Genomic DNA, 13,506 nt, shown 5'->3' on the forward strand with positions numbered 1-13,506 from the left:
TCATAGGGACAGTCCTTTATTTAAAACGGCCGAGGGGATTAAGAGAGTCCCTTGGCAACCCAGCACAGGAAAGCAGCCTCGGCCACACACACACACACACAGCACCGCAGGAAAAGAAAAGGCTCATTTACAGAAGGCAGGATCCCACCCCCAGGCAAGGCCAGGCCGGCCCCTTCCCAGAGCCCTAGGAGCAGGCAGGGTTGGCGGTTTCCACAGGCCGATTGCTCTCTCTGCCACCTTCCAAGCCCCCAGCTGGGTGGACGCAGGATGCTCACAGCGGCCCTGGCTGGGCTCCCGTGGTTTAGCCCGTGGGTCTGACCGAGGCACCTGCTCACGAGCAAGTCAGGGACTCCGCCAGGGTTAGAAGCAAAGCCCCCGGCCTCGTTGGCAGCCCCAGGAAAGGAGCCCTGCATCGCCCCAGCACTGGGGCAGGGGGCACAGCAGGCCTCACCCAGCCCAGCTGCTCGGGAATCGCAAAGGGAGGTGAACATGCATCGTCCAAGGCCACAAGGTGCAGAGACCAGAGACGCAAAACAGTCTCCACATGCGGGTGCTGCAGAACCCAGCCGGCCGGCACCCAGCGCAGCAGGATGGGTTCAAACGCCCCGAACGGGAGGCGGGCTCGGTTCCCTTTCCCTCCAGCAGCGAGCGGGAGATGTGCAGCGTATGCCCCCCAGCTCGCCGTGCAGGGCTGAGGGAAGGGGGGGTGCATGCACGTGTGTGCACACGGGGACGGGGGGGCCCTTCCTTCGCAGCCTGGCTCCCAGACCTGCAGCATGGACCGGGGTAAAGGAAGTGAAGAGCCCACCCTCCTCAGTGGGGCTGGGGCTCCGTGTCAGCATCAGCCCCGAGGGCAGGGGGGACCCCAGAGGTAAAGGCATCAGAGGTATGCAGGAGGGAGGTGCCACAGCTGCAGGATGGCGCCGGCACCCCCACAGGTCACGGAGGGCCTGGACACGTGTCTGCCGTGGCCCCCCTACGTCACTGCGGGGAGACGGGCCAGTCCCCGCGGGCAGGGCTGCGGGTGGGAGCAGTGCGGGAGGCTTGGCCCTGTGAGGCACACAGGAAACTCTCCTCGGGGCCAGGTCTGGGCTCACAGCAGGGGGTGGAGGCAAACTTGTCAAAGGTCACTTAACGGTGAGAAAATCCAGGGCGGGCAGCGGGAGAAGCAGCACGAGGGCTGAGAGTTGGCCAAGCAAGACCCCGGGATCCCCATCGTCTCTACCCTGCGCTGCCGACGCCCAGGTGCCCACAGGGCAGGCTCCCTTCCCCCATGGGAAGGGGGCTTGGCTGGAAACGGGGGGCTACGACAGCCAGCGCCCAGGATGGGGGGAGCCAGATGCAGGCCACGTTTGCTAGATACAGCCCCCCGGAGCGCGTCCGGCACCAGCCCCTTCGGCACGTGCATCCCCCTTCGGCAAGATCGCCGCGTAGTGTCAGACTCCAGCAGCCGGGGCGCAGAGGGGCAGCCACGCTGCTTTCTAGAGAAGAGCCCCAAGCGCCTGCCACCAACACCAGCCCCAGAGCCCGGAGCAGTCACACGCACTCGCAAACCCCCCTCCGACATCTGCCGCCGTCGACCGGGACCAGAGTCCAGCCCGGAGCAGCGGGCGGCTGGTCCTGGCTTTGCTAGCCGGCCAGAGCAGGGAGGCAATGGGAGGGTGGGGAGGGGTCTCTCCCATCGCCCCCCGCAGTGCACGATGAGGAGGGGCCAGCAATCCGTGAGAGCAGTGGGAAGGTTTAATTCCGCAAGGCAGCCAGTCTGCAAGAAACAGCACAAGAGAGTCAAAGGGAGCAGGACATACTGGGCCCTGCTTCCAAGTGAACCCAGAGAGCGCGGGGCAGCGCCCTAGAGCCGGTGCCAGGCAGGGCCCCGCCCGGGGAAGGGGATTGGACTTGGGGAGGCGGCAGTTTGAGGGGCCAGACGCCCCTGGAGTGGGGGTAACCATTTGCAGGCGAGGGAGAAGCACCTTCCCGCCCAGCCCGGCCCAGCCCACGCGTTCCCTGCCGGAGCAGCCCCCAGGATGAGACCCGGCTGCCGATTCAGTCCAGGAAAAGCCCGGGGCTTAGCACACGTGCCCCGACTCCCTGCAGCGTGTGGGTGGCCCAATGCCAACACGGAGCTCAGGCGCGCTGCAAGCGGGGGGCTCCTCCAGCCGCCTGGGGGGCCCTGGCAGAAGCAGATGGGCGGGAATAGGGCTCAGAGTGCAGGGGCGTTTAAGGCCAGGCTGGACGCTCCGTTGGCCCTCTCAGAGCCTGTGCGCCAGCCCGGCCCGGGGGAGAAAGAATGGGCTTCCCCACACCCGGCCCAGGGGCCAGCCCCTGCCGCCTCGTGCCTGTGCAGCGCAATGATTGACCGTCCTCGCTCAGCAAGAGGCGCCTCCCAGCCGCACGCCCGGGCCAGGCACGCCAAGGACGCCCCCGCTCACACCGGAGCCAGCGCTCTGCGCGTCTGACAGCCCCGAGGAGGCACTGCAGAAAGGCTGGCAGCTGCGCACCCACATCTGGGAAAGGGGACGCTGCACAGCCAGGATCTGCAGGGCTCAGGCCAGGGAGGGGCCCCTCGGTGGCTGCTGGCAGAGCTGGGCACACACCAGTGCTCCGCCAGCCGGCCCCCAGCCCTACGGCGAATAGAATCAGGAGGCCCCACGCTGGGGTGGCGCATGTGGCTGCCTGGGGACGCGAGAGCCCCCGGGTTGCTCCAACAGCTGGCTCCACTCCCCCCCGCAATCCCTCCCCCCGAGCCGTGAGTGATGCCTGGGGCAGGCTGGGGACAGGATCACACCAAGCGGCGCGGGGGAGGACAAGGGGAAGAGAAAGAACCTTTGGGACAGCTGGTCTGCCGGGGTGCGCGCAGAGCTCTCCCCCACTGCCGACGCCCCCTCGGGGAGCTGGTTGAGCTGGTCCATGATCTCCAAGCCATTCTCCTCCGCAATCTGCACAATGAGGCTGTCCACCTGCTCCTGCGGCGTGGTCAGGGTGGTGGCAGAACTCATGGAGTCTTCCATCACCTGCCGTGAGCAGAGCCGGGACGTGAACCAGAGCCTGTGCAGCCCGGGACAGACCTTGAGCCTGGCCTGCTGCTCCCTTCCCCAGGGTCCCGGGCAGCTAGGCCCCAGGACAGGAGGGCAGGTCCAGAGCCAGAGAGACCCGGAGGCCCCTAGATAGCCCAGCACCTGGCAGCACACAGCTGTAGAAGTGCCACGGACCCACCTGTCCACGACAGGCCCTGCCCTGCCTCAGGCTGCCAGGGAAGCCTTTGGATAGCAGAGATCTGCTCATAAAAGCCCCTGTCCAAGTGTCTAGGCCGTCAGGAGAGCTCCCTTCTTGTGGCCAGACACTGCCCAGCCTGGGCCAAGGCGATGTCGGCTCTCCCCAGCGACCATGGTGGCCTGGCCTGGGGGTGTGCACTCAGGGGCTCTGAGTTTACATCCCGGCTCTGACAAACTCCCCATATGACCTGGGGCAAGTCACCGAGTTCCTTGCCTGGGCCGTTACTCCTGGGGGTTCTGCCCCACTGCGTGCACGCAGAATTCATGCGCCCTGCAGATTTTTCTCTGCAGAAAACAGACGTTCAGAGAGGCACTGCAGTTACCCCTTACACCCATCGGGGCTGCTGTGGCAACAGACAAGGGGGCAGCCGGCTTCCCTCACAGTTCCCTGCCCACGAGGCGGCACAGGATACGGGGGCAGGGGAGGGTACGGACAGCGTGGGACGCACAGGTGTGACGCAGTGGGGGGGCTGTCTGCTCTGTGACCCGGGGTCCCCCTGCGCTGGGCTGTGCGATTCCCACTGACTCACACGCATGTGGATTGGCCCAGACACCTAGTCCCAGCCTGGGCCGATAACAAGGCTCTTCCCAGGGGAGAGACAAAGGGAGGGAGGTGGAGACGCCACCTGGCTGGGGGCAGGGCTGGGAGCTGGGCAGTCTTGTCGGGAAAAACATGGCGAGAAGAGACTAAGCTGAGTACTGGAGGTTGGGGGGGCGGTGGACCCATATCCAAGGGGCGTGAGGCTGCCTGGCCCTGACTCCTGTAACCACATCCCATCTGTGCTGTGATGCATCCTGGAGAAGCAAAAACCCCTCTGGCTACGTCTAGACCGGCATGATTTTGCGCAAATGCTTTTAACGGAAACGTTTTTCCGTTAAAAGCATTTGCGCAAAAGAGCATCTAGATGAGCAAAAGCATCCGTGCCAATCTAGACGCAACTTTGCGCAAGAAAGCCCCAGTCGCCATTTTCGCCATCGGGGCTTTTTTGCGCAAAACAGTTTTTCCCTGTCTACACTGGCCCTCTTGCGCAAAAACATTTACGCAAGAGGGCTTATCCCTGAGCGGGAGCAGCACAGTATTTGCGCAAGAACACTGACAATCTTACATGAGATCATCAGTGCTCTTGCGCAAATTCAAGCAGCCTGTGTAGACAGCTGGCAAGTTTTTGCACAAAATCTTGCCAGTCTAGACGCACCCTCTCTGTTCGACTGGCCGGCGGAGTCTCATCTTGCTGCTACAGGGCTGCAGGATCGGGGAGGGGGGGTGGGTCCCCAACACACTGTCACAGCAGGGCTGCTGGGGGGGAGGGGTCACTAGTTCAGAAGTGCTTGTGGGGTGACAGCATTGAGCCAGGGGCTGACCGGAGTGGGGGTGCAGGGCACATGGGGATGGGGCAGATGTGCCGCTCTGAACCCAAGAGAGCCCCGATCTTCCTTGATGTGCCGCTGGAGACCAGGGCTCTGGAAACAACCGAGCCATTAATCCAAAGGCCGCATGTGGGAGCCCTGGAAGGGGCCCGGCGGTGGGAGGCTTGGTTCTGAGCCCACGAAGGGGTGGGCAACACCATTCCCTCTCCTCCCCCTCCACATGCCAACGAGTCCAATTCCTCCCAGCTCCTGGCAGCCGACCCGCAGGCTGGAGCGTGCTCGGCGCTTACCGAAGTGTGAACATCCAAGTTCTGCACCTGCTGCTCAAATTTATCCATCACCGCCGAGACCTTCTGCAGGTCCATGGAGCTCAGAGCTTTGTCCAGGGCCTTGGTCACCTGGGCCATATTTTTAGTCACCTGCACCAGGAGGTTGGAAAAAACAAAGTCAACCCAAATGCCCCAGCTCAGAGGGGGAGCCAAGCCCAGCCAAGAGAAACTCGGTGCTACTGGCATTTCCACACCGGCACCTCTGACAGGCCCGCCCTGAATAGCAGGAGTCTCGGCTCAGGTGGGTCGCGTACAACTGAATGCACAAGTACTGAAAATGCACGAGCAAGTGATCCACTAGCCTTCTACGGGTACTGTGCACGTGGGAACTGCAGCTGATGTGTCTCACTCACACACACCCCAGTTTCGTGTGCAGCCCTGAAAATCTGTCCTTCCACAGTACAGAGGCACTTACAGGAGAAGAGTAATGCTGCCCAGGAGCGACCCCATGCAAGGGCTTCTTGCATTAACACGCCCTCCCTCCACCCAACGCCCTGTGCTGACGCCTCCCTCCACACGTGCGCACTAACACCGTGAAGACGGGCGCAACGTGCTTCCGGGGCTGCTCCTGCTGCATGTCCTCTCTAGGCGGGGCCACACAGCCCCAGGTCACGTGGCTCACGGGGAAGGCAGATTTCAGACAGAATCCGAAGGGCTGATCAGCAGCCTCAGCTCTAGCAAATTCACAAGGCCACTAGCTTGTTCAGTGCCTTGCAGGCGAGAACTCCAGCTCCCAATCCCTGACACAGGCATGGGGCTGAGTCCAGGCACACCCCTTCCACGTCTGCAGACTCGGGCGCGCGTATGGATGAAGCCACAAAAGCAGCTCGTGCGAGTCTCGTTTCTGGTCCCCAAGTGACATGTCCTGGCCACTCCCAAGGCAATCCCCACAGACTGGCACCGCTGCCCCTGAGGCAGCCTCTGCCAACGCCTGGCCTAGCCCCAGGGCCGGGCCATATCCCAGCCTGGGGGTGGCGGGGTCACAGCGCCTGCGACCCATGTTGCAAGAGAGAGGAAAGTTGGCAGGGTGGGCAGGGACGGGCCGACAACCTGTACAAGGCAGGAAACAGCTCCTGCCCCTCCAGGGGTACACCCGAGGCAGGGCCCTTACCCCTTTCATGGTCACTGCTGTCTGGACCTTGGAGGCCACGGCATCCACGCGGGAAGCCATCCGAAGCCAGTTTAGCCCCTCATTCTTCTTCCGGATGGCGTTCTCGGCGTAGACGCGAGCACATTCTACGTTCTTCTGCTGAAGGGCCTGTGGCGCAGGAATAGGGAAGCCATTAGCGAGAGGAAGCCCTTTGGTTTCCTGTGTCAGCCGCAAACAGCCCCCCGCGGCCGCCTGGGCTCTTCACACGGGCGTGTGCGGGGATGGGGATTAGCAGAGCCGGCGGCAGGAAAACGCCCTAATGGTGTGAGGCTGCTAGATTTGGGAGTTTCCAGCAACCCCCCGCTGGCTGGCGTCTGGCAGCAGCTAGCAAGGGGAGGGCAGGTTTGCCGGCTGTGGACAGGGCGGCCAGCACTGCGACACGCCTGCCCTGGCTGCGGTCCTGCAAGCCGGCCTGTGCGCCAGACAGGAGTAGGGCTGCAGCCCACACGCTGAGGCTTGCGGAGAGGAGTGGGGGCATTAGGGCCCCACAGAGCTGCAGAGGGCTGCTCCCTGTGCTCTGCGGGGGCTGGGGCTCAGCACATCCCAGTGTTTCCGTGCCAGCGTGCAGCCCCCCGGCAGGACATGGGCCAGAGAGAGCAGGAAGAAGCACTGCGCTGGCCCTCCCTGCTCCTGCCCGGCCCAGGCAGGTTTGAAGACACATCCCAGCTCTTCCTGCCCAGGCTGCAGCCCCACACGCCAGCCTGCAGCTGTTGTTAACAGGCGCCACCCCATCGCCCGTCTCCAAAGCCCCCTCGCATTCCAGCCAGCGGCCAGGGACTGGTCCCAGCCAGGCGCTGTCGTTAACCAGAAGCTGTTAACGCCCAGGGTGCTATTAACGGCCCAGGCACAAGCTGCATGGCGCGCCGGCGGGCAAGACACCGAGCCCAGGGGATGCTACTTTCCCCTCCGCCAGGGAGGCCCACCAAGCCCAGAGCTCAGCCCCACCTTCTTGACTTTGGCTTGCTCAGTCTTCGAGTCCTTCTCGGCCTTCTTGGCGAGCTTCTCCAGCTGCTTTGCCGTGAACTAGGAGAGAGGGAGACAAGGGTGCTCGGCCGCACACGGGGCAAACGCAACCACGACTGGCAGCTCCCACAACTCTCGCCAAACCCAGAGGCTGGCCTAGGGAGCGCGCGAACCGGGCCCGCCATGCCCACTGGCGCAGTCCTTTACGCGAGCCGAGAGGCAGCGAGACGGGGGCCAGAGTGACGGGCATGCCTGCATACAGCGGAGGCAGCAAGAGCAAAGGGGCGCAGGGAGCAGGTGGGAGGGTACGGAAGGCAGCCTGTCTCCTTGGCCAGCCACGCAGCATGGCCTGGGCTAGGCTTTAGCCTTGTCCGCTCTCCGGCTGCCAAATCGCAGAGGAGGCCCTTGCGATTTCAGCCTCTGGCTTAAGAGGCAGGGACCATGGGGCTCTCTGGGAGGTGTCTGGAACAGGCTCCTTAGCTTAGCAAAGACTCACCGCACAAGGCCTGTCAGAGGGACCGGCTGGCGCTGGAGGGGATGGGGAGGAGTCTCCCTTGGAGACAGGCATGACAGATCTGGGCTTGGCTTTATGCTGCTGGTAGCTGTGGCCCCAGAACAGGTGACAAACGCTCTCTAGAGAACACGGCTCCCCCTCCTGCTGTTGTTTTACGCAGATTTTCAGAAAGGCAAAGCTCCGGGATCTGTTTCCCTCTGGGAACGGAGGCAGCTTTTGGTGTCATGTGTTCCGCCTCTCTCTGATGGAGAATGTGATCTAAAGGCTCCGGCTCCCTTGACTCCAATTACCAAGCCAAGGGCCCGTCCGGCCTAACGCACCCAACCGACTTGCTGCTCGCACCTGAGGCCGCCCTGAGCTGCACAGCCACCTCCTGACACCTTTACACCAGCGAGTGCAGGGCAGTCAGCATTCTCGATGACGTTTGCAGGGTCTGAGTCACGGCTTCACCAGGGACCTTGCGACTGCTCCCTCCACCGGGATACAAGACACAAGCTCCTGCTCTTTCACCGCCCCACCTTAAATATCGGGCTCTTTATGTAGCTGCTCACCTAAGCCAGCCCCTGGGTACAGAAAGCCCAGGTGGCCCCCTGACGCTGGAAGACTATCAGTGAAAACACACATTCGATGGCACTGTACAGCCACCCTGCTGGAGGGATAGCACTGGAAGGCAGAGAAAGCCTCAGGAAGATGGAACAATATTGCTTTATAGGCGATGAAGTTAAAGGAAGGTTATGGGAGAGGTTTTCCATCGCACTGAACTCGCCATCAAATGGGTTAGAGAAGGTGGGAGCAGAACGCATTTAAGAAGCCAAATTTAAGACCATGGGACAAACCCGGAGTAGCTGCCTCTTAAAGATGATCAACGCTAGCCTAGCCCAGTACCGGGTCTGACAGTCCGGCCTCTAAGCAGCCTGTTCCAGGAAGCCAGCTGGGTTTTGTACGGACCTCCCAGCCATACCACAAGTCACCACGGGAGGGAGTTGGATCAACAGCTCAGCTGGGCTTGTGGACTTTCAATGGAGCAAAGCCACACAGGGCAGCCAGTGCTAGGAGGTGTAGAATAATGAATCCCCACACGGGGCAGGAAGGGAAATCCTGTAATGGCCACACTCACCTTCAGCTGGAAGAGTGTATCTGAAACGAAAAAGGAGGTGACTCACATCGCAGGTTTTAGAGTCGCTGTCAGTCAATATGAAAGGTCACACCCTCTTTCATAGAATCACAGCACACTAGCACTGGCAGGGACCTCGAGAGGTCATCGAGTCCAGTCCCCTGCCCTCACGGCAGGACCAAGCACTGTCTAGACCATCCCTGTCTGTCTCACCTGCTCTTAAATATCTCCAGAGATGGAGATTCCACAACCCCCTTAGGCAACTTATTCCTGGGCTTACCCACCATGACGGATAGGAAGCTGTTCCTAATGTCCAACCTAAACCTCCCTTGCTGCAATTTAAGCCCATTGCTTCTTGTCCTGTCCTCAGAGGCCAAGCCGAACAGTTTTTCTCCCTTATCCTTGTGACATTTGAAAATTGCTATAATGTCCCCCCTCAATCTTCTCTTTTCTAAACTAAACAAACCCAGTTCTTCCAGCCTTCCCTCATAGCTCATGTTCTCCAGACCTTTCATCATTTTTGTTGCTCTTCTCTGGACCTTCTTCAATTTCTCTACATCCTTCCTGAAATGTGGTACCCAGAATGGGACACAATACTCCAACTACAGCCTAATCAGCACAGAGTAGAGAAGAAGAATGACTTCTCTTGTCTTGCTTGCCACACTCCTGTTCATGCATCCCAGAATCAGGTTTGCTTTTTCTGCAACAGAGTCACACTGTTGACTCATATTTAGCTTGTGGTCCACTATGACCCCTAGATCCCTTTCTGCAGTTCTCCTTCCTAGACAGTCGCTTCCCATTCTGTGTGTGTGAAACTGATTGTTCCTTCCTAAGTGAAGCACTTTGCATTTGTCCTTATTCAACTTCATCCTATTTACCTCAGACCATTAATCTAGTTTGTCCAGATCATTTTGAATTATGACCCTATCCTTCAAAGCACTTGCAACTCCTCCCAGCTGGGTATCATCTGCAAACTTAATATGTGTACTTTTTATGCCAATATCTAACTCATTGATGAAGATATTGAACAGAACTGGTCCCAAAAAAGACCTTTGCGCAACCCCACTTGTTATGCCCTTCCAGCATGATTCTGAACTATTAATAACCGGTTTCCAAGAATGGTTATCCAGCCAGTTATGCACCCACCTTACAGAAGCCCCATCTAGATTGTATTTCCCTAGTTTATCGATAAGAAGGCCATGCGAGACCATTTCAAATGCCTCACTAAAGTCTAGGTATACCATGTCCACTGCTTCTCCCTTATCCACAAGATTTGTTTTCCTATCAAAGAAAGCTATCAATTGGTTTGATGTGATTTGTTCTTTACAAATCCATGTTGGCTGTTACCTATCACCTTATTATCTTCCAGATGAATTCCTTAACTACATGCTCCATTATCTTCCCTGACACAGAAGTTAAACTGACTGGTCTGTAAAAGCGGCGAGGAGTCCTGTGGCACCTTATAGACTAACTGAAGTGTTGGAGCATAAGCTTTCGTGGGCAAAGACCCGTTTCGTCAGATGCATGTCACGTGACCGTCACTTATTTGCACCGTGGTGTCCAGGAAATGGACCTTCCATGTAGACTTGGTCCATGCTGAGGTTGATGGTGGGGTGGAAGCTGTTGAAATTCTTCCAGAGTCTCCTTCCTATGGGTCCAGATGATGAAGATGTCATCGATGTAGCGTAGGTAGAGAAGGGGCGTCAGTGGACGAGAGTTGAGGAAGTGTTGTTCCAGCTCAGCCATAAAAATGTTGGTGTATTGTGGGGGCCATGCGGGTGCCCATAGCAGTGCCACTGTGGGATGTTAGCGTAGAGAGCCTCTACGTCCATGGTGGCTAGGATGGTGTTTTCTGGAAGATCACCAATGCATTGTAGTTTTCTCAGGAAATCAGTAGTGTCACAGAGGTAACTGGGAGTGCTGGTGGCGTAGGGTCTGAGTAGAGAGTCCACATATCCAGACAGTCCTTCAGTGAGAGTGCCAATGCCCGAGATGATGGGGTGTCCGGGATTTCCAGGTTTGTGGATCTTGGGTAATAGAAGAACAACCCTGGTCGGGGCTCTAAGGGTGTGTCGATTTGTTCCTGTGCTTGTGCAGGGAGTGTCCTGAGCAGATGGTGCAGTTTCTTAGTGTATTCCTTAGTGGGATCTGAGAAAAGAGGCCTGTAGAATTTGGTATTGGAGAGTTGTCTGGTAGCCTCCTTTAGGTAGCCAGGTCTGTTCATGATGACAACAGCACCTCCTTCGTCAGCCTCTTTGATTATAATGTCAGAGTTGTTCCGGAGGCTGTGGATGGCATTGTGTTCTGCACAACTGAGGTTACAAGGCAAGCGATGCTGTTTTTCCACAATTTCTGCCTGTGCAAGTCGGTGGAAGCATTCTATGTAGAGGTCCAGACTGTCATTTCGACCTTCAGGAGGAGTCCATGTGGAGTTCTTCTTCTTGTGCTGTTGGTGGGAAGGTATCTGTGTGTCAGTGCACTGTTCAGTGTTGTGTTGGAAGTATTCCTTGAGACGGAGACGGCAAAAGTAGGCTTCCAGATCACCGCAGAACTGTATCATGTTAGTGGGGGTGGCGGGGCAAAAAGAGAGTCCCTGAGATAGAACAGACTATTCTGCCGGGCTGAGTGTGTAGTTGGAGTTAAAAACCTCTTGGGATGGAGATTCCACCACTCATTCCAGTGCTTCCTCACCCTCCTAGTGTAATAGTTTTTCCTAATATCCAACCTGGACCTCCCCCACTGTAACTTGAGACCATTGCGCCTTGTTCTGCCATCTGCCACCACTGAGAACAGCCTCTTTCCATCCTGTTTGGAACCTCCCTTCAAGAAGTTGAAGTGTGCTAGCAAATCTATACCCCTATGACTTAAATTGCCTCAGGAGGTTGTGGAGTTTCCATCATTGGAGATATTTAAGAGAAGGCTGGATAGACATCGATCAGGGATGATCTGTTGCTTAGCCCTGTTGTGAGGGCAGAGGACTAGACTTGATGACCTCTCGAGATCCGTTCCAGTTCTAGTGTTCTATGATTCACTCTTGTGGCAAGTACCACAGCATAGGATAGTGACTTCACTATTCAGTTCTCTCTCAAATCAACACACATCATGTGTGGGCCTTAGAGCGAATAGTAACTTCATTCCAACTTGTAGCTAACAAGTGACTCATCAGAAGGCAGCTTTTGTTGAAGTAGCTGTCACTTGTTTTCTCTCAGATTACCATTACACAGTGACCATTGACCCATAGCCTGGCACACCCAGAAGAGGCGTGGAAATCACTGGGCCAGTTTCACACACGAGGAAATGGATCAGTTCAGGAGCTTGGCTCAATTGTAAATGCATTTTAGCTCTCTCAAACGCCTGGACCAATTTCAATGAATTGGAAAGGCCAGGGACAAACAAGCTGCCCTTGAGGTTTCTCTCTCCCTGACCAACATCGCATGGGCTCGCAGGCTGCACTGACCAGCCCCAGCTTTAGCCAGTGCCACACACGTGACAGGATCTCCACAATCCTCCGCAGAGCAGAGCCTCTGCAGGCAACTCCCAGATTTCCCCACTACCACAGGGCCAAGCCCCACTCTGGGGTGGCAGGAATTCCCCCTCCCATGTCATATCGCACTAAGACATTTCCCTCCCCCCCCAACCCCACACCTGCCCTCCCCCCCAGGCCCCTGACCTGTCCCACAGGGCACAGCCCTGGCCCTGCCCCACTCCCTCGCCCTGCCCGCCCCTTCCTTACCCTCCCCCCAGCCCCCGGGCACAGCCCCCCCCCCCGACCTCCCAGCCCCCGGGCACAGCCCCCCCCTCCCCGACCTCCCAGCCCCCAGGCACAGCCCCCCCCTCTGACCTCCTAGCCCCCGGGCACAGCCCCCCCCTCTGACCTCCTAGCCCCCGGGCACAGCCCCCCCCTCCCCGACCTCCCAGCCCCCGGGCACAGCCCCCCCCTCTGACCTCCCAGCCCCCGGGCACAGCCCCCCCCTCTGACCTCCTAGCCCCCGGGCACAGCCCCCCCCCCTGACCCCCCAGGCCCCGGGCACAGCCCCCCCGACCCGGGGTCTCTCTCTTACCGTCCATCCTGGACACAACCTCTGCACCGACCACTTCCGGGTTCTCCCGATACTTCCGGATTGTTGCGTCACGCTCCGGGGGGGCTCTCGCGAGGCTTCCCCTCCCTTCGGCGCGTGCGTGGAGGGAGGCAGGCGCTCCGCCGCGAGCCCGGGGCTGGGGAGCCGCGTGGCCAGAGCGCGGCAGGGGGGCGGGGCAGCTGCGCACGTGCCGCGTGGCTCCGCCGCCAGTGCCTCTGGGCGCCCGGCTGCGGGGACCTCCCTGCTCCGGCAGCTGGGACCTTCCGGACCAGGGAGTTTGCCGGACCCGGGGAGGGGGGTCAGCCTCCCCGCTGGGCTCCTCCCGGCCACGGGGCTCTGCTGTCCCCACCAGCCCTGGGCTCAGCTGCTGCTAGCCCCTTGGCCAGCTCCACGGCCTGGCGGAGAGGCGGGGGCTCCAGCGAGTGTTGCAGAGGTGCCAGGGCTGACGCGGGGACCGACAGCTTTTCAGAGCAGCGACTCGGCTTTGCCGCTTCGTTCTCGTCCGCGCCTGGAGTGGGGCGGGATTGCTGTGTCCCGGCTTCCAGCACTCACATCGCTGGCAACTCTGCATTCCATTGCTCGGCCGCTGGAGGAAAAGGCAGGGAAAACAGCCTCAAGTAATCGGAGTTCACGGTCCCCACCCCGGAACCTCCAAACCTCCGGCTTGTCCCTTGGAAGTTCTTTAAACATTGACAGCGAAGCACCATATCCACGAGT

At 59.2% G+C, this 13,506-nt stretch overlaps 1 protein-coding gene across 1 annotated transcript; it reads right to left on the reverse strand.

The window, feature by feature from the left end:
- Positions 1 to 12,910, reverse strand: CHMP1A (charged multivesicular body protein 1A). The gene is made up of 7 exons (XM_075939835.2): positions 12,772 to 12,910; positions 8,714 to 8,733; positions 7,065 to 7,142; positions 6,081 to 6,227; positions 4,931 to 5,059; positions 2,824 to 3,011; positions 1 to 1,762 (listed from the first exon to the last, which is right to left on the reverse strand). Exons 1-7 carry the CDS (start codon positions 12,776 to 12,778, stop codon positions 1,741 to 1,743), a joined length of 591 nt encoding a protein of 196 aa, XP_075795950.1. The 5' UTR covers positions 12,779 to 12,910; the 3' UTR covers positions 1 to 1,740.
- Between the last annotated feature and the right edge of the window lie 596 nt (positions 12,911 to 13,506).

Source organism: Pelodiscus sinensis, chromosome 12, assembly GCF_052426305.1.
Source record: "Pelodiscus sinensis isolate ZL-2025 chromosome 12, ASM5242630v1, whole genome shotgun sequence".
NCBI lineage: Eukaryota > Metazoa > Chordata > Testudines > Trionychidae > Pelodiscus > Pelodiscus sinensis.